This window comes from Osmerus mordax, chromosome 3 (genome assembly GCF_038355195.1).
Source record: "Osmerus mordax isolate fOsmMor3 chromosome 3, fOsmMor3.pri, whole genome shotgun sequence".
Lineage (NCBI taxonomy): Eukaryota > Metazoa > Chordata > Actinopteri > Osmeriformes > Osmeridae > Osmerus > Osmerus mordax.
This window is the reverse complement of record NC_090052.1, coordinates 14,648,643-14,670,351: the sequence shown is the minus strand read 5'-3', so window position 1 is coordinate 14,670,351 and position 21,709 is coordinate 14,648,643. Positions and strand designations below refer to the sequence as shown.

General features: G+C 43.2%; 1 protein-coding gene across 1 annotated transcript in view; it reads right to left on the bottom strand.

The window, feature by feature from the left end:
- Window positions 1–14,206, bottom strand: part of LOC136940731 (cytoplasmic phosphatidylinositol transfer protein 1-like) — a 40,469-nt gene extending 26,263 nt beyond the window's left edge. The window contains exon 1 of the mRNA XM_067233011.1: window positions 13,647–14,206. Coding sequence (XP_067089112.1) covers window positions 13,647–13,694 — 48 coding nt within the window. The 5' untranslated portion in view covers window positions 13,695–14,206. The remainder of the gene's footprint in view (window positions 1–13,646) is intronic.
- Between the last annotated feature and the right edge of the window lie 7,503 nt (window positions 14,207–21,709).

Genomic DNA, 21,709 nt, shown 5'->3' with positions numbered 1-21,709 from the left:
CTCCCTTCCCGCCTCCCCCCTGCCCCCCCATCCCACCACCCTTCGTGATCCCCACCCTGTCCCCCTGCGCTGTAGCTCGGAACACTTGGCTAATGGTCTGTGTTGATGCAGAAAGGCCACAGCACCGGCCGCACTGTACACACACAGAGCTCAGGGGCATTCCAGCAAGGCTCACATGAGTCAATGTGTTTGGTCATGTGAGTTGGGGCCTGGGTGCTTGCTTCGGCTTCAGTGTTTACCTTCGTTGGTTGTGTGAGGGTCTTAATAAAGCTTGGTGTGTGTGTGTTTGTCTGTGTGTGTTTGTCTGAGTAGTGTTGTAAAAAGTCAGTTGGCTGAGCGGTGAGGGAGTCGGGCTAGTAATCCGAAGGTTGCCAGTTCGATTCCCGGTCATGCCAACTGACGTTGTGTCCTTGGGCAAGGCACTTCACCCTACTTGCCTCGGGGGAATGTCCCTGTACTTACTGTAAATCGCTCTGGATAAGAGCGTCTGCTAAATGTAAATGTAAAACTAGCGTTTTAAAGGAGGCAGTTTGTTTACTCTATGTTGTTTGTGATCCCAACACATGCTGTTAGTTTCTGGGGTTATGGTGGGCACATTCAAGAGAGGTGGAGGAGAGAGACAGAGATGGGATTAGAAAGAGACAGAGACAAAAGACAGGCAGACCAACAGAGACATAATAGGAGAAAAGGTGGAAGGGATTGTGCTTGTGAAAAGGTCAGTTTAGGAGAAGAGAAAATGTGTGGATCCCTCAGGTATGGGTCAGGATTTAAAGGGAGATGTATTCCTGTACCCTGCTGGATTTAGGAGAGACAGGTGTGTGGATGCAATCTTCCCTTTCTTTCCAGTTAGCCTCCCCGCCCCTTCCCTGCACTGCCAGACCCTTTCGCAAACCTGTATTCCTCTGGAACCTCTCAGCTCATTTTCGATTTCCATGGGGAATTGTCAACTGGCGCAAACCAATGTCTCTGGATGCAATTGGATAGATACAACCAATTGGAGCAATGAAAATGCCTCTTTGTAGTTTATGAAAATGCCTCTACGGCGCGACTCTGTAAAGTCATCGTATTAAAACCGCCCAATCTCAGATGAATGGTTGTGATTGGCCTGTCCAGATTCTAATTGAAGGGAAATCTGTTTTAATAGGAGGGTGACCAGACCCATCTGCTACAGCAAAAAAAAAGCATGAGCCGGCAAATTGATCTGGTTCCCGGGTTACTTTCTGGCTGTCTCCCTCTCTCTATTTCTTCGTCTGCTGACACAGGTGTGTTTCATTGGTTCATTCTATCTCCAAGGCCCTTTTTTCTAGTATCATACACTCACTGCTACACCACCATCACTATACGCTCATCCATCCACTATACCCTCCAACTGATTACATGAAATGAATTAAAAACACATTGGCATTTTACAATCAGCCCAACCATGTCCCACCAAATATCAAGTCAAACGTCCCATGAAAATTTAGTAAAATTGCTATTTCAAGATATGTGCCACCCTACAGCGGCAGGACCAATCCTTTAAGTCGTTGGTGCCCATTATGTCACAAGACTGTGTGGTGTGTGGAAAGAATGTAGTGGAGAGAACACCTGACCCTCACCCAGGAGTGCCACTCGGCCAGGGTCAGCTTACATGTGTGTCTGAATGTTGCCTGTGCTGCATACATGCCTGACCCTGTGTGACTCAAGGCCACAAAGACCGATACAGTGTAGTTACAAAAATAATCAAAACTCGGAGGGGCTTATAGGTGGAGATTGATATTGAGCCTGATTGAACAGTTTTCTGTCTGTCTGTCTTTCCCTCTCCAAGCCATGTGTTGCCCTGGGGGGAGTGCCTCCGTTTTCACATTAAAATAGTTTCTGGTTCATTACAGTAACATCCTCTCATTTCCCAACCAAATAATAATAATTTCCCACACTTTAAAACCAATGAGCTGTGTCGTATTTTCTCCTAATTAAATTGACAAGCCCGTTTACGATTTTCTTTTGTGCTCCACTTAACTCAGACTGATAAATTATGATGTTTACAGTAAGTGACTGGTTTGTGAAAGTTGCTTCAAGTTCCATATTTTTGCCAACTGCATGTGTTTACTGTGCATTTAATTACAAAGTTATGGTTATTTGAGTGGTCTGCATTTTTACACAAGTGGAACAAAGAGTGTTAGCTGTAATCCTCAGGGGAGTGTTATCTGTGTGGCACACAGTGAAGGGCTATGGTTCAAGTTCCCGGCTGGATCAGGAATGACCCCTGGTCGGGGCTGATGGTGTAAAAGTACATTCAGAATAACTTTGGAAACCTGCCAGCCAATGACAAAGTGTGTTGTGTGAATACTGTCATAATACTAGTGGAGTACTTATTATTACGAGCAGGATGCATTTCACAGGATAACAATGGTTTTCAAATTGAAAAAAACTGCAATGTCACGAAAATGACAAGCACACATACACATATATAAGCACATAGACACAAATAAACATTTAAACACAAGCCCACTCACACAAACACAGTCACCCGCGTACAGGATACTAAATTTAGACTGGCCTCTACAAGACCTTCCCAGACTCATGATCCACACGCACACAAACACACACACACACTGGGGAAAGCTTTTGTTAGCCCTCAGACATTCCAGTCAGACGGAGGCAACGACAGATCTGCAACAACCCCTGCATTCACAAACTGATTACGGAAAACAAGGGGGACAGGTGGGGAGTAAAACAGCCTCTAGGGGAGTGCCCTGAGAGAGACAAACATCTCTCCCCCTGACACCGGGTCACAGTGTCTGACCTGCTGAGTTTATCCAGCCTTCCTGGTCAATCCCGCAGAGGCTACACACCATTAGCACCGGAGATATGGGCCGCCACAAGTCAGCAACTCTAATGAAGATTATATGATTACCCAGGAGAAGGGCAGCTGGAGACCAACCAGCCTTCAACCTTAGATGAGGCTAACTGTCACATTTAGATAATACACAGACCTAGGGCCAGAACTAGCCATTCATATAAGCAGGGTTTACACTAATGTGGCTATTCCATTGTTTTGTTTGTGGTTGTTTGGGTTACAGTAATCCGATCATACCATTTGACCCATGTTTGTAGTACCTGAGTAGTACCTGGTAGACAATCTTTCTATCTCAGAAAGCTATCATCTTCCAAAATGCATATCCATTTACCCAGCCCAATTATAATTTCAGAGCATGGGGATGAAAGGAGACCTCTTGTACATAAGGGGCAATGATTGTCTAGGGACGAGGCACGGGTTGTCATGGCAACCAACCAATTACCTGTAACAATGGTTTTCCATGGTGAGGATGTGCACAGTGTGGTTAGCGCAACCATGAGCCAAGAGCGCATACCACACAGGCTGAGGTCCTAACACAGACAACTGGGTTCGACTCCGGATCGGGCCTTTTCTGCATGTCTTCCCCTCTCGCTCACCCATGCATTTCTTGTCTCTATTCAATTAAGGCGAAAATATATATCTCTAAAGTATGACCGTGGGCCCTGGCATTGCCCCTGCATGAGACTACACTGCACCACTTTGATCCCTTATGCAGAATGTACAGTAGATTGGATACCTGGGAAATGAAGTCCACCACAGGTGACAGTGTCAACTCCATGGTTGTTTCTGTAGCCGGATTGGCTTGGGCCTCAGGGGGGAGTGACAACTGGGGTGGTCTCTGATAAACAGCATGTGGCCCAATACAAAGTAACGCAAAGGTTACTTTGTATTGGGTTTTCTGTGCAAGCCCAGGGAAAGTCATGGCACAGGGAATAACTGGGAAATTAAGACTGTCAATATTTCACCTCTAAATAGTCTAGCCTTGTATTTTGATCACACACACACGTACAAACACACAATCACACACATTTGCATGAAGGCTGTGGCTGTTCAATTAGGTTCTAAAAAGCCCTTGATAAAGTGTGCTTCTGGGACAGTGTGGGTGACTAATGTGGAGTTGGAGATCTGCATCATCAGTAGAACCTGATTGGTGGAGAGCTGATTAAGGAGCTGTCTGACTGAGTATTAATCAGCCATGTTGAAGTGGCTGGTTTGTGTGGGCGGGCGTCGTGATTCCCAGACTGTTAGGGAGCAGTGTGTGTGTGCGGACGCCCCCGTCGGATAGCACTGCTGTCAAACAGTCCTACAGGTGGTGTGTGCAGATTGAGCATAATTCAGGCTCCAACACAGACGCGCACACAGTACACACAGACACAGCAATAACACAGTACACCCCCGCACATGTACCCACCCCCCCCCCTCCTAACACACACAAACACACATATCCTTCCCCAAAAACACAAAACAAATCTGCTACCAAAAGCATTCACTGTTGCTCCATGTCAGTACTGTACACAGATGACAAGCCTACACTGTTATCAAGCCGTGTATCTCTAAAGCACACTTGCATGGCCCACTCTCCATTTCCTGTCCTGAAACCAGCCGCTGCACCCTGAATAGTCGTCCAAACCAACGGGAATGGAACCAAACCTCAATCTATACAGTTCATCCTGTTCGATGTGTGAACCAGTGATGAATGGGTTTTGATTACTCACCTGGTCACACACTGCTGAATTTACATACAGTAACATTGTGAACTCTAATGGAGTTATGGTTGCCTTATTCAAGGGTAGAACAAGTCTGGCAACTGTAGAAGGATGTAGATCGACGAAGAGCCGGTGGAGAACTGGTTTCAAACAGAAAGGGGCTTCTGGTGCCCTGCAGGAGAACATCTGACCCTCAGACTCAAAATGATTCAGCAAATTTCAAAGACTAATAATATTCAATTTTAGAGTATGTGTTTTACTGCTGACCAAAAACATTTCAGATGGTAAAACAGTTTTCGGTTCTGAACTGAGCAGTAATTAAGAGTTTCCACACGCCCGTCTGCTGTTGGAGCAACAGGCCAATTAAACGGACGCCAAAAGATAGCAGTGAAATGATATAAAAGAATGCAGACTACGTCCGTCAGGGTGATCAAAGAGCTTGACAAACTGGTGCAGTGCTGACAAAGTGACAAAGCTTCTGAGCCACTTTGTGTGACAGTTTACCCTTAGTCTCCCTAATAACATTGAAATATTCTGACAGACGCTACCTCCCTGGTCTCATAGCAGATGGATGGTAAGGCTGCTAGAGGTTATTAATATTCAGCTGAAGTAAGAAGAGTTGGGACTGCATACAAACTGGGCACCCACCGCAGGACTGTCCTCAAACTACTTTTACAGGATGTGTAGATATACAGATGTCCTGTATCACTCTGAACTGTAAGCATCAGACAGCATTGTCTTCGCCAAAAGTACTCTCTGTCCTGTCAGTATACCAGTTCAGCATGCTTCAGAAATGTGTTTTTTTTCTGTCTAGGAAATTTTTTCCCTACTCAATCAAGCACAGACCAAATTCTCTTCAACTGTGATTCTGATCTAGACTTTATTTCCAGGGTCTCTGCGTCACATTTACCTATCTCTATCAATCTCTTACCCTCCCTCTCTCTCTCTTTTTCTCTCTTTCCTTTCCTATAAGCAGATCAGAACTCCCACAAGTGTGCCTGTGTGTGCGAGTGTGTTTGTGTGATTACTATGAGCAGCTGATTGGGTGTGAAGAACCCTTGCTGCAGGAGGGGGTAGGAGGCGGGTGGTTCCAGGTATCCCTCATCCTCCACTCCCCAGCCAGGTCATGCCAAGGCAGTGCTGCTTCACCTATGTCTCAACCTAATCTATGACAGAGTTTGCCTTGGGGGTGGGGTTAAATATTCACTTTTAATAGAGAAAATAACTTTGGTAGATGGAGAGATGGATGGATACAGCCAGGTAGGAGCATGGTTGAATGGATGGATGGTTGAATGGAGATTTAGGATATGAAGAAAAAAGGAATAGTTGAATACGCTTGGCCTCAAACCCCATGGGGAACAGCTGGTTAAGACCCTTCCTTCTGCTCGTACACACGTACACACATGTACACAAACATACTCACACACAGCTCTCATCTGAACCCCCAGGCAGGCAGCCAACACTGCCCATGACCTTGGTGTTCTGAATGTTTTAAGTTTGTGAGGCCAGCAGTATTAGCTAGACGTGTTTGCATATGTGTGTGTGTGTGTCCATGTGCCGGTCATTTATGGGGCTTTTTAGGGACTAGTCTCTGTGGGTACAATAACCTAAGCAGTATAACCAAGCATTTCACTTCAGCCCTACTTACAACATATCTGTATTATTTTTTGCATGCTAAGAGCAGGAAAAAACAGAGCAGGATCGCTCTAGCGCAGATCTGTTGGGTCTACTGGGGGCAGACAGACTAAAGCAACAGATGTCAGAGGGAGGGAGGCGCAGCTTCATGCTGGCAGCACCACCTGTGCCCATTCCTGAGTGGGAGCGTTGAGTCAGGCCTTGCTGCACCACGCTGAGCAGGGCAGGCTGGAGTAGGGAAGAAACGTTGTCCAGAAACAACAAACCCTAAGCAAAGACTTTTATTGTGATTTTTTTATGATGGTGCGCTAGTAGACTGTAGCATGGGCTTCAAAGTAAGTTCAGTGTTGCTTGACAGTCAGCTGTATGTGGATGTCACGATTGAAGTACTGGATGTGTGAGCGTGTGTGTGTGTGCATCCAGGCAGAGGGGTGTGTGAGTGTGTAGCCAGAGGGTCAGTTGGGAGTGGTCAAGTTAATCACGTCCCTGCAGGAAGAAATGAACTCTCCATCCCTCTAATCTCTACTCACACACAGGGTTGGCCTGACAAGGTGTGAACACACTGGACGGGGTGGATAGCAGCAAACCAACACGTACACACATACACACACACTCAATGATTGTAAACATTTTATATGAGCCAATTGCTTGCCTATGGGAGCTATGTACTTGCTGGGTCTCCTGTGATTGATATGAATAAAATGGTCCTCGGAACACCCACTCACTCACACACACATACACACACCTACACCCACCCACACACACTACTCATATGTGATGCACCGACAATCAGTTAATCGTCAAAAAGAAAAGCCTCAATCAAAAATAGGTCCGGTAACAATGCTCCCTAGCAACAAGGAACACACTGCTTGAGCATCTGTGCGTGGAGAATAGTGACTGTGTGTGGGTGAGGATGTGCGTGTGTGTGTGCGCAAGTGAGTTCTGATTACTGAACCTCTCCTCATCGTACACATGATCCTTGGGTCATGCTCATGAAAGCAGCACAGTGGCTCAGGAACGCCTCCGAGAACAAACCCTGGTTGGATGTGGAGGGATGGCCTTTTCCCACTCCCAAGCTTTGATCTATATTTAGCCGGTCAGTGTCAGTGTGAGGTTGGAATGCTTTACACACCGCTGGCTGGTTAAGGCTCCTCCATGCTAATGGCCTCTCACTGGAGGAGCTGGAGAGGTGTACAGCGCTGTGCTGCACACCTTCATACCGTATCTCTGGATTTGAAATTTCGAGTTTGAAACTTGAATTTCTATTTGATGATAGAGGGCTACCAGTCTATGGATTTCAAGTAGAAAACTGATTTTACAGATGAATATTGACAGGCCAGTGAGCTGACAAGGTAGTCATTTAAAATGTTGGTATCTTGGGTCAAATAATAATAATAATGAAAATACATTTAAAAATATCACATTTTTATTACCTTTGAGAGACAGTCAATAGCAGGGATTACAGTTAATCAAGCCAACACTCAAAACATGTTCTCTTCTAATTTGAATTTCCTTGGCACATTCCCTTCTGTTAGCCTTGAGTGCACCTTTCAAACAACAGACAGGAAGATAACAAGCACACTCACAGTTCAAAGGTCAGATGGTTTGGCGTCACCATGACAACCCTTATTAGCATATGCTTGACAACTGGTGAGAACTCGATCCTCATTTCCTGTGTTGGAAAGCGACGATGCAGAAATGATAGTGAAATGGAATTGTTACGCAACCATCAGTTTAGATTGACATTTTTCGATGATAAGCATCTACTACACTGCTTCAATATTACCATACTGTTAACTGGCAACACCAAAAAGCAAACACCAAAAAGCAAACCAATGACAGCATTATAAAGACAACCAGACATTAATAAAAGAGAGAATATTCTTCTCCATTATCTTTTAGAAGAGACACATAATCTTGAGGGTCTCCATTTACATGCAGGTATCTCTTTAATTCTCTGATCTCTTGTGGAGTCTCTAAGTAATATTCTGAACTGGTGTCTTTGATGTGTAAATCAATTGTGAGCCAGACAAGCAGCTGCACATGTTCCTTTATTAAACATATCTCCTCCAGGACCCAGTCAACACCTCTCAGCCTGATCCCCCCCCCCCCCCCTCCCACACCACCACCACCCCCACTGCTGTCAGGTGACACACACACATACACAAGCTCAGAGTCTAGCTTTCATAGACCAGCTGCCTTAGGGTGAACACACATACACAGTGTGGGCCTATCTTATGGCCACTGGCTTAGTAGACTCTCTCAGGCCTAACTGGGGCTAATCCAAAGGCTAGTGTTGCCTGGTGATGACCAGAAACCCTAACAATGAAAACCATCACTTCAAAGTACACATACACACAAACAGGCACACACACACCTGCTGGCGGGCTGACCTGGCTCCACAGTTCAACTGAATTAGAGGCAAATGCCTTGTGGTCCACATCCTCCATTAGCCAAGTACTAATGGAACCGTGTCCTCCAGACGGCTAAAAGGGAGGACATAAATCATAGTCGTACTGATAAAGTTGGTTAGGAGAGACAGCGACTTCCTGTCTGTCTAGGGATGTTGCTGGCAGCTCTGACAAGCAGCAGGGTGGGTATGTCACCATACTTTCTAAGGAACATCAAGAGCAAAGGCAACTTTACGCATTGTGACAAGGATGCTAGAAAAGAGGAGAGGGCAAGTTTGCAGGCCTTTTCAAAAGTGTAATGCTCTGCGTGAAACATTATGGGTTTCATTTCTGTGATGGTTAAAGTCCCCCAAAATTCCCAATCCTAATGGGGTTATGTTAGGCTTGATTTCTTTACTACAGACCTGAATGGAATACAGCTGGTCGAAAAACAACAAATAAGGTGGAACCTAACCAGTAAAAACACAATGTGTAATTTTTTAATGGCTTTCTAATGAGTCAAATTGTGTGTCTAACTCAGTGCACTCCACCTCAACATCAAGATAATAGCTGCTCTGGTGCCCTATCTGGCTCAATTTGCTTACCAATAAAGAACACACAAATACACACACACAGACATAAAAACACCAACAAGCACCATTTTGTTGAAGTCGAGTCAGAATATTTCCTGTCACACGGGCCTCTACTCACCCTAGTCCAGACCAGGTGTATAGGAAGCGACACCAGACCACTCTGATTACTATCCCCGCAGTGACGATCGTCAGGGCTAGCGAGCACATGGCTCTTGTGACCCCACAGCTTGATTAAACAGATTATGCAGAAGCGACCCTTCCCCTGTCATTTGAAAGAGTTACCTGGGTAACAATGACAGGCTGGTGGTTTTGTGTTCTGTCTTTTCACAAGGAGCTTGTAGGCCTTGTTACTAAGCAGCCTGCCTACGATCTAGGAGACCTCTCTCTTCTCAGGTACAGACACGACAAAGAGGACCCCGGCATCTTACTTGCACTCAATGTTACAACCAGAACCCAAACACATACACACACATACACACACGTTGCATCCATCGACTGACGTCTGCCAGGTTTTGGGGACTGAGCTTCACTCCATCTTGTAAGTCTGAGCCCAGTCCCAGTCTCGGTCCTGAGTTCAAGGCTTCCCTAGGGAGGTGAGGAGCAGCCCAGGGTCTGGAGGACTGATCTTCCACCTGACATCCTGTCTATACACTGTACATACACACATAAAAAATGAAGCTGTACCAGCACATGATTCTCACACCATGACCCTTGAGCTGAATACTGAACACGTCCTGAGGGTACATCACAGTCATCGGGAAACAGGTTTTAGTCAGCTATATCCCCTTGAAAAGAAAAGCATGCCATGTCACCACAGATATGCATCTGCGTACCCACAGATTCCCACACACTGAATAGCAATCCCCTCTTCATTAACCATCTGTCACTAGGTGCCATGGAAGTGTATGTGAGTTCTGTCTGTAGTAGATGGAAGACAGTCATCAGCAGGTAAGGAGCAGTCTGAAGATGAACCAAACTGTGATTGTTAAGAGGTCTGTGGGGAAAAATTTAACACAGAAGCTAATGATACCATGGAACTGGTGCGAGGGTCAAAGCACACAGCAAAACACAATACAGCAAAACAAGAAGGTTTACAAACAAACAAATTGAGTTGTTGCCTGAGTTCTCTCTTCAGTAAATTCGATGCTGTGTTGCTAGGCTTTTTAAGGTCTATTAGAAAAGAGAGCAAAACAAGCTGGATATTCTTCACGGATGATCTCTGGGTGTGAAAAATCACACCCCTCAGTATTATTTAGCATTGCCTGAATGATGCAAGGCCACTTGATGAGCCATGTCCAGATCGTGACTCCTCATGAGCTATGTTGAATAGGGTAAGACAGTCATAAAAATGTAGCTGACACCTAAGCTGAAGGACTGAATCCGTTTTTTTTTTATTAAGGGAACAGAACAGTTTATTAGAGGAACAGATAATAACGACAAGTCCTTGTCTTGTACCAAGACATTTGAACATTTCTAGATCATTTGTATTCAAATCCCATGCTTTAGTCGCAGGCTCAATTAATATGAAACATCTACCCAAATGGTTAATGTGACCTTGGTATATGTGATACATGCTCTGATTTAGTGGATTATCATTACTAAATGATAATATTATTGAGCTGACAGGTTGGTCAGGAAAAATGTTGGTGTGTGCTTTAACCTAACCCAAATCTTCTATACGACTCGCCTAATGGCTGAAACACCACGTTTGCTTTAAACAAGCATTAGAAAGGCTAGGCCGTCCATCCACGTCTCTGACACATCCAGAGAGCAGTGAGACTACAGTCCAGGAGCATCAACTCCTGGCTGAACGACAGTCCAATTACTACGAGATAAACAGATCTATTGTAGCTTGTCTAGCAGCATGGTTGTGAGGGAAAATATTATCTTCAAGCACAAGTGAACCGAGGATGGCCATCTTGTTTGTAGCCAATAGCGAATAGGCAGCGCTGTAGGAGAGGAAAGTGGCGCTGGGATGATGTGACATAAATGTAATAACACCATGAGAGCAACAGAAACCATTAAGGGTTGATGGTGGAGCGATGATGGCTAGATTACAATCAATATTTTTAGAGAGGGAGATTATTTTCTAACTCCAAATGGCAATGGTTAAAATAGATATATTTTTATACATTATTATGTCTGAACCAATGTTCTGTGATGACATGAGACAGAAAATAACTACAGCTGAATACAGTCAACTGTATTTTACACAGTGAGGCCACCACACTGAACATATAATTAATTAGTTAAACCACAAGGTTGAGCTTGTGGCTCTGGTCATACAGTTCCCATAGTTACAGTTAAATCCAAGGCTAGATCCATCATAAGTTGGATGCCAACAAAGACCACTTACATTTTATTAGACGGACACCGACTGATTGCACTTTAATGGGTAGACGAGGGGGTGGTGTATTTTTTTTATGAAATGAAATGCCTTGCCTGGAAGATCTGATTATCAACTGCTAAACAAAATTAAAAGAATTGCTGTTAAGATCGACTTCTAAAATCACGCCTCCAGTTACTGTAAGAAGAAAAACTCACATAGTATATCTAATTGGGTGTGCTAGCCAACGGCAAGGGTCCCACCTTTGTTCTCTCCCCCTACCCCTAAAAAAAACGTGAATATTTGCACTACATAGACAACGTTGGTGTCAAAATGTTCGTACTGGTCCCGATTGAGTTGCTTGTATTGGGATTTATGTTCCGTTGCACGGTTCAGGAGAATACAACGTTTTTATGGCAAAAAGTGCTAAAGTAGCTATTTTGCTAGCCACTTCAGTGCCTAACATCACAACACGTTAGCAACGACCCCCCCCCCCCCCCCCCCCCCCCCCCCAAGAACCGCCCCTGCCTCCTAGCAGAAGCTTGTATCTCCCTCTCTCCCTGTTTGTTTATGTGTGTGTGTACTTGTGGTGGGTGTGGCTCCGGTCTCCTAGGGTTGGGTGCCGAAACCCAACGGTACCTATATAACCGGTATGTACCAAACCAAATCAGAACGCATATTTCGATGCCTCATTTTGGTTCCACTTAAAGCTCACTTTGAGTTTTGCAAATGTTTTTGTCCTGCTAACTTCAGTTTTTTCCTGTGTCTTCAGGATCTCCCTGCTTGCCTACCAACCAGCCTTACCTACCCTGCCAGTGTCTACCCAGCCTACTCTGCCTGCCCCATCAGCCTGGCTACTGCCCTACCCACCTTGTCATTAAACTACCTTAATTAAATCCTCTGGAACTTAACTCTCTGTCTGTGTGTCGAACGCTTGGTTCCTCTATAGTATCTCTTAACAGTATGCAACACATAAGTTTGCAATATAGGATAATGAAATCTAATTTAAATGTGATGAAATGTGTAGTTGTAGTCTTGGAGGCACCATATTTAGGCATGAATAGCCAGGACTTTCTAGACCCGCTGTCCTTCTCAAATCCTTCACACTACAATTATTCAAAGTAAACAATAACTCTTCAGAACAAACAACACCACCATGAGAATCACAGATACAAATCTGGACACCTTTATGTGACAAAAAGACCTCTAGAGGACAAAATGAAAGGGGCTACCATGTATTGGACCACTATGAAACACAAAGACAGTACATACAGTACAGTAGCAGCACAAAACATTGTCTGAGCCCTAAGTGGCATCCTCAGGGATGTAAATGTGGGGGCATGGAGATGATAATGTGCGGTGGCTTGGAGATCAAACAGCTTGCATCTCATTACAGCCTGAAGAAGACAGAGCTCTGTGTGGAGTTGCACTTGTAGATGAGCAGAACTGACTTCAAAGGCCTGTGTAGGCTACAGTAGCTGGATGTGGTGGCTCTCTTTATCACTTATCATGGCTGGCAGTAGTAGCCGACGTGTGCACGCACACACAAGCAAACACAGAAGTTTATCACAACTTCATGATGTAGATCTAAACGATAATAAGGGTCATGCAGCACAGTTTCCTTAACGATCCTCTTCATTCCTTACTACTTCTTATTCACCTCCACTCCTCTCTGCAAGGCATCTCTTATCCCTCCTCCCCTTCTTTTCACCTAAAGCTTTTCCTCTTAACTCACCCCTTTGTCAAAGATGACAGCAGCTTGGTGAATCAACAGGTGGACTAAACAAGTACAATAGCTCAACACTTCTTTGAAAATACACATAGGTCTACTCTTACTTAAACCCAGTGCTTAAACTTAAACCAGCCCATGTATTTCGTATTTCCTCCACAAATATTAAATCTTTTGATCTTATAAAGATTGAGCATCTATATTCCATTGGCATTTACCATCGGCGATAGCGCCATCACTTGGTTAAGAAAGTTACTGCAGTGAAGTGAACAAAAAGCTCAAGTGAGTAGGCTACATTCATTGTGAGTGTGGGGACATTTGAAAAACAGTTTCTAGAGAAACACCACATAACATGATTATTATATTTGCTACAGGGTAAAATTGTATAGTTCACAGATACGAGAAAGAAACTAGGTAAACTAACTTACCTCCTCCACTGTAAGTGGCATACATATTCTGTATTCCTTCATCAGCATAGTCCTCTTCTGACAGTTCACTCAAGGATTTGAAGTTGAAACGACGTTGGCCTTCAGCACTCTATAGGGAGCTGTCTATTGCAACACAAGCATTTGACAGTGCACGAAAAATGTCATAGCAATAAGGCGGAGAGACACGTTTTAGATCTTCATTTCATTTCCAATACTGTACGTATGCATTTAATCTCTTTTCCACAGACGCTCTAAACGATCCGTTACCGAGCAGTTGATAGGAAGCACATCATCGTGGTGCGGAGGAAATGGATAAGAACGGAGAATAAAATGTTAAGCTAAAACTGTCTAATAGAATGACAAAAGTTCACCGCAACCTCAGTCCTCGATTGAAAGCCTAAACAAGGGTGCACTAGTCAAAACGCATCTCTCGATTGAACTGTCGGGTTGTGCGCTCCGTGCGCGCTCCTGCTCCAAGTGAAAAGGGAAGTCTGCGTCCCATACACGGATACCCAGCTCTATATTAGGCTTATTGAGCCCATGTTGTACGTCGGACGAGTCGAACCTTGATGTAAGGCTGTAAGTCTGGCGGTGAGCAGTGGAACACTGTTGAGTTCAGCGTTTTCCCCTCTCCAGTGAGCTTCCTTTCCCCTCACTTCTCAGTGACAGTACACCGCCGATGTGGGCACGCTACGCGCCACAGAGACGAGCTGTGTCCGTCTTTATGTCTGTTTATCCGGAGACGCATCTTCTAGGAAAAACTGCCATTTTATTTGAAACGCATCTAGGTTATTTCCTATCAAATATTTAGTAATTGAAATCTTAATTTTTATTTTTGGTTTACACTTGGTTCAAGTTATGCACATATGTATTATGTTGATTATTGTATTTATATTGTCCAATCACTATTGTGGGGATCCAAATAAAGTACCTAAATGCCCATTTGTAGGCTTTCGATTTAGATTAGATCCGCCAACACAAGAGTCAAAAAGTCTTTTATTTTGAAAAAACAGAAGTGCCTTTTCCCCCGGAAAAATACACGACACACCTCCAACACTCGCGCTAAATTATAAATCTTGTTCCCTCTGCACAGTGACGGTGCCACAGTCCCACCGTTTATGAAAGTGCAGAAGCATGGAATTGTGCAACTGCTGATTTATCTCTCATAGCAGATGTGTAATTCCAGGCCCCATGCAACTGAATTCTTGGCTTTCGATCTGGAAAGTGACTGCAAATGTTTGCAATGTTAAACACTGTTGATTTATGATTGATGCTAAAACTGAAGTTCAACGTACAGTGCATCCGGAAAGCATTCCAGCGCTTCATGTTTTCCACATGTTGTTGTTTCAGGAACCACCAGGACTCTTCCTACAGTTGGCCGCCCGGCCAAACTGAGCGATCGGGGGAGATGGGCCTTAGTCAAAGAGGTGACCAAGAACCTGGTCACTCTGACAGAGCTCCAGCATTGCTCTGTGAAAAGAGAACTTTCCAGAAGGACAACATCTCTGCAGCACTCCACCAATCAGAGCTGTATTGTAGTGGCCAGATGGAAGCCACTCAGTAAAAGGCACATGAGAGCCGCCTGTAGTTTGCCAAAAGGCACCTGAAGGACTCAGACCATGAGAAATTCTCTGGTCTGATGAAGCAAAGATTGAACTCTTTGGCCTGAATGCCAAGCATCATGTCTGAAGGAAACCAGGCACTGCTCATCATCTGGCCAATACCAACCCTACAGTGAAGCATGGTAGCAGCATCATGTCGGGATGTTTTTCACCAGCAGGAACTGGGAGACATGTCAGGATCGAGGGGTAAAAGGAATGCAGCAATGTACGGAGACATCCTTGATGAAAACCTGCTCCAGAGCACTCTGGAGCGAAGGTTCATCTTCCAACAGGACAAACGACCCTAAGCACACAGCCAATATGACAAAGGAGTGGCTTCGGGACGACTCTGTGAATGTACTTGAGTGGCCCAGCCTTGAACCCGATTTAATATCTCTGGAGAGATCTGAAAATGGCTGTGCAGTGTGCACCAATGCTCCCCATTCAACCTGATGGCGCTTGAGATGTCCCAAAACTGCCCAAAAATAGGTGTGCCAAGCTTATAGCATCATACTCAAAAAGACTTGAGGCTGTAATGGCTGCCAAAGGTGCTTCAACAAAGTATTGAGCAAAGGCTGTTAATACTTATGTACATGTTAAATTTGTTAATATTTGCAAATCTATAAAAAAATATGAAACAAACCTTTTTCACTTTGTCATTATGGTTTAGTGTGTGTAGAATTAAGGGGAAAACATAATTGAACTAGAGAGGGTACAATTTCTGGGGAAATTGTAGGGTGTGCTTGCTTGCGTCGGTTGCACAGGGGTCCGTTTTTGGATGACATTTTTACAACTGATATTTCTGTATATTTTATATAAAAATGCATACTTGTTATTTATAAAGATTACATAGATTTAAAAGATTTTTTTTGCTGCTCATTTACAACTGAAAATACGAGTGAAGTGTAGAATGAAATAGATGTCTTCTCATTTCCCCTGCAAGAGGCAGCCTCATCGTTGAATCAAAACGAATAAATTTGGCAGACCGGTGTAAAAATTGACCTAATCTCTATGACTTAAACGTCCTTTTAAGTTTTTCCCTTCTCGTGATATTTTAAGGCATTTAGCCTACTCATATTGCATTCATTCATGAATAAAGAACCCCCTTTGAAGATTATTCTACGACGTTACCGGCAATAGAATATGGAATCGCGATTCAAACAGTACCATCTGCTAACTGAAAATATGCCCCCAAAAACGTAAATAAGCTTGACATTTATTTAGTGGAAAATCGCTCATTCATAAAAAGCTCACTGGTAGCGATCATTGTCAGTAACAACGCAAAATGCGATATAGCCCTGTGTGGAGAAGCTGCCCCGGTAAATTGTAGTACTACGGTACAGTAGTAGACTACTGCTGTGTTCGTCTTGGTAGCGATTGCGTTGGTTGAATTGGATTTAACGTTCCGTTGTACGGTTTAGGCTGAAATTAATTATTTTCATGAACAGATTGGCAACGTTTAGGCTGTGGCAATGAAGTTCAGGTTAGTAGTTAGATAGACTTTTGATTAAGTAAGGGGAGTGCCGAACATGTTCTGTCGCCGTTTGACTTCCTACAGCTGTGTAGATGTTTTTGTAGTGTCTCGCGTAGGCTACAGCATTGCAGTGAGCAACACTGGTTTGAAACCACAGGTAATGATAATTTCACCCACAAATCGTTTACTTGTAATGTAATGTCATAATAAATCCTACAACGAAAATGTATTTGTGAGGAATGTTTATTTTAAAGATTGAAAACAGATGCATCATAGACCACTGTAGTATGTGTTGCCCGGGCAACAGAGGCTAATGTCATGATGCTAATGCTTCAGTGAAATAGTAGACTACCGTTTCCAAAAGTAGATGTGGGCCTACTTCCTTAATAATATCAGCTAATATTGTACATTACATTTCATAATTGTGTTTCACATCACAAAGTAAAATGAGTAAATAGTTATCACCCTGGCCTCTTTGCTTGTGGCGTTTCTGCAGCTGCCTTGCAGTAAAGCTATAGTTAGCCTAGCTATCCCCCAAGTTAACAGATGTGAAACGAATGTTCTGCTACAGGTAGTCACGCGTGTTTTCGTGACGTTAGTGACGCAGTGACGTTAGTAACGTCAGTGACTGTGGCTAGCAAATTAGCCACCGTTAGCTTCACTTTTCGCCACAAAAACTTAACTGAAGCCTAAACCATGCAACGGAACGTAAATTCCAATAGAAGCAACTCAATCGCTACCAAGACGAAACTTTTGACACCGCCGTTGTGTATGTAGTCCAAATATTGACTGAGTTTTAGGGGGGCGAAAATAAATAATCAATATATATGTGAGAGAACAAAGGTTGTGCTCTCGCCGAAGGCTTGAGCCCACCCAATTAATTTAGGAAATAAAGATGTAACAACACAATGTGGAAAAAGTGAAGCGCTGTAAACACTTTCCAGATGCACTGCAACTGTTCATATAATAAATACAATACATCCACTGACCAGTGGGGGTGGTAACACCTGGATGAGAGGGGCCTGAGGAGAGAGTTCTGGTCTGAGGGCCCTGAGGAGAGAGGTCTGCAGTTGGACCCTTGGCCAATTTACAATCTACAGGGGCCAGTTATTCAGAAGTGATCTGATAGGATTTCAGGGATTGGATTGGATCAAATCTTAAAAATGGGATGTTCAAAATAAAAGGAATCTGAAATTGGATTAGATCACGTAATCCAGTCTTGGTTTTGATCTGGATCAAAAACGTATTCTGTTACAGAATAGGCCTACAAAATACATTCCCAAAAATGTAATTTGTAACATGTTCTGTTACATTACTCAATCTGAGTAATGTATTCTGAATACTTGGATTACTTCCACATTGAATTGCATTTTATAATATATGATATATTAACATACCATGTTATCATATCATGGCCTACATATTTCATACACAGGAGGACTTGTAAGGAAACATAAGACAGTAGCCTAACTGAAGACAGTAGGCAGTAGGCTAAATGTAACTAACCTCACTAACTGCACATTGAGCTGCAGTGCATACTACAAAAATCTAACCGCAGTCTAAACTACCATGAGCTAATTTTAGCTAACGTTAGCTAGCATGTCAAACAGGGGCTCTGGGGCTAGTAAACCAGCACATAGGAGAATGTAAAGTCGCACGTCGGAGGGCTATCTGAACACAATTAACATCTATCGCTCCCATCGCCTCTCGTTATTGCCTTCTGCAACGCTATTGGCTAACCCAGTAGACAACAGGTTGCTAATTTGAATAATCCCATTAAAACTCCACAATTCTTATGTTTTAATCCATCTGTATTACCAGCCAGCCTTCATACATCATGTGGTCCAGATGACCAATTCAATTGCTTATTAGGGTTCCTCTGGTAGGAGGACCCTATTGTATTTGTTGGTTTTAGTATTGGGTGTGCTTTGCCTTCGGCAAGGGCACAACCTTTGTTCTCTCACATATATATTATTGGGTGTGCTTTGCCTTCGGCAAGGGCACAACCTTTGTTCTCTCACATATATATTATTGGGTGTGCTTTGCCTTCGGCAAGGGCACAACCTTTGTTCTCTCACATATATATTATTATTATTATTTTTATTATTCTTTTTGCCCCCCTAAAACTCAGTCAATATTTGGCCTACATAGACAACGTAGGTGTCAAAAGTTTCGTCTTGGTAGAGATTGAGTTGCTTCTATTGGAATTTACGTTCCGTTGCATGGTTTGGGCTTAAGTTAAGTTTTTGTGGCGAAAGGTGAAGCTAACGGTGGTTAATTTGCTAGCCACAGTCACTGACGTTACTAACGTTACTAACGTCACTAACGTCACGAAAACACGTGTGACTACCTTTGGCAGAACATTCGTTTCGCATCTGTTAACTTGGGGGATAGCTAGGCTAACTATAGCTTTACTGCAAGGCAGCTGCAGAAACGCCACAAGCAAAGAGGCCAGGGTGATAAATATTTACTCATTTTACTTTGTGATATGACACACAATTGTGATGTGTAATGTACAATATAAGCTGATATTATTAAGGAAGTACATCTACTTTCGGAAACAGTAGTCTACTATTTCACTGAAGTATTAGCATCATGACATTAGCCTGTGTTGCCCGGGCAACACATACTACAGTGGTCTATGATGTATCCGTTTTCAATCGTTAAAATAAACATTCCTCACATATACATTTTCGTTGTATGATTTATTCTGACATTAGTAAACGATTTGTTGGTGAAATTACCATTACCTGTGGTTTCAAACCAGTGTAGCTCACTGCAACGCTGTAGCCTCCCCGAGACACTAGTGTGAGTAGCTAACAAAAACTCCTCAGCTGTTCAAGTCAAACGGCGACAGAACATGTTCGGCACTCCCCTTACTCAAAAGTCTTTCAATAGTTGAAACAATCTGACTACTAACCTGAACTTCATTGCCACAGCCTAAACTTTGTCAATCTGTTCATGAAAATAATTAATTTCAGCCTAAACCGTACAACGGAACGTTAAATCGAATTCAACCAACGCAATCGCTACCAAGACGAACACAGCAGTAGTCTAGTACTGTACTGTAGTAGTAGAATTTACCGGGGCAGCTTCTCCACACAGGGCTATATCGCATTTTGCGTTGTTACTGACAATGATCGCTACCAGTAAGCTTTTTATGAATGAGCGATTTTCCACTAAATAAATGTCAAGCTTATTTACGTTTTTGGGGGCATATTTTCAGTTAGCAGATGTTACTGTTTGAATCGCGATTCTATCTTCTGCCGGTAAAGTCGTAGAATAATCTTCAAAGGGGGTTCTTTATTAATGAATGAATGCAATATGAGTAGGCTAAATGCCTGAAAATATCACGAGAAGGGACAACTTAAAAGGACGTTTAAGTCATAGAGATTAGGTCCATTTTAACACCGGTCTGCCAAATGTATTCGTTTTGATTCAGCCTGTCAGCTGCCTCTTGCAGGGGAAATGAGAAGACATCATATTTCATTCTACACTTCACTCGTATTTTGAGTTGTAAATGAGCAGCAAAAAAAAGATGCTTTTAAATCTATGTAATCTTTATAAATAATAAGTAGGCCCGATGCATTTTTAGATAAAATATACAGACCCCTGTGCATCCGACGCAAGCAAGCACACCCTACAATTTCCCCAGAAATTGTATCCTCTCTAGTTATTATTTTTATTTCTTTTTGCCCCCCTAAAACTCAGTCAATATTTGGCCTACATAGACAACCTAGGTGTCAAAAGTTTCGTCTTGGTAGCGATTGAGTTGCTTCTATTGGGATTTACGTTCCGTTGCATGGTTTAGGCTCAAGTTAAGTTTTTGTGGCGAAAAGTGAAGCTAACGGTGGCTAATTTGCTAGCCACAGTCACTGACGTTACTAACGTCACTACGTCACTAACGTCACGAAAACACGCTTGACTACCTTTGGCAGAACATTCGTTTCACATCTGTTAACTTGGGGGATAGCTAGGCTAACTATAGCTTTACTGCAAGGCAACTGCAGAAACGCCACAAGCAAAGAGGCCAGGGTGATAACTATTTACTCATTTTACTTTAAGATGTGAAACACTATTGTGAAATGTAATGTACAATATTAGCTGATATTATTAAGGAAGTAGGCCCACATCTACTTTCGGAAACGGTAGTCTACTATTTCACTGAAGCATTAGCATGACATTAGCCTCTGTTGCCCGGGCAACACATACTACAGTGGTCTATGATGCATCTGTTTTCAATCGTTAAAATAAACATTCCTCACAAATACATTTTCGTTGTAGGATTTATTATGACATTACAAGTAAACGATTTGTTGGTGAAATTTTCATTACCTGTGGTTTCAAACCAGTGTTGCTCACTGCAACGCTGTAGTCTACGCGAGACACACTACAAAAACATCTACACGTATGTTTAATCAGAAGGAGGGCAGTGTTTTAAAGATATGGCGATTGCGAAGACAGCCAGCGGGTCAGCATATTTTTGTGATTTGTGTCAAACTTGGAATTTGAGTGACACGGCGGCTTGTTTTGACGTTAGCCTCAGTCAGACTTGGCTCGCCCACTGGCAGTGTAGTACTGTGACACTGACAGCACTACTGTCTTCAATGCCACAGCTAAACTTTATGTCAAAGAAACATTCTCATTTCCGGCGCTTTCAAACAATCAGTGAAATGTGGAGCAACAGCAGCTAGCTTGCCTCTAGCAAACTTATTTTGAATTAGCCATTTCCCCCTACATTAATGTCAAACTTATTTATGTTTTGGGGGGCATATTTTCAGTTAGCAGATGGTACTGTTTGAATCGCGATTCCATCTGAAATATACTGCCAGTGACAACGTTGTTACAGTAGCTTGTTTCAAAGGGGGTTCGCAGCTGTTTCAAAGGGTGTTTTTAATGAAATATGCAATATGAGTAGGCTAAATGCTTGAAAATATCACTAGAAGGGAAAAACTTAGAGGACAGACCCACCTTCAACCGACGCAAGC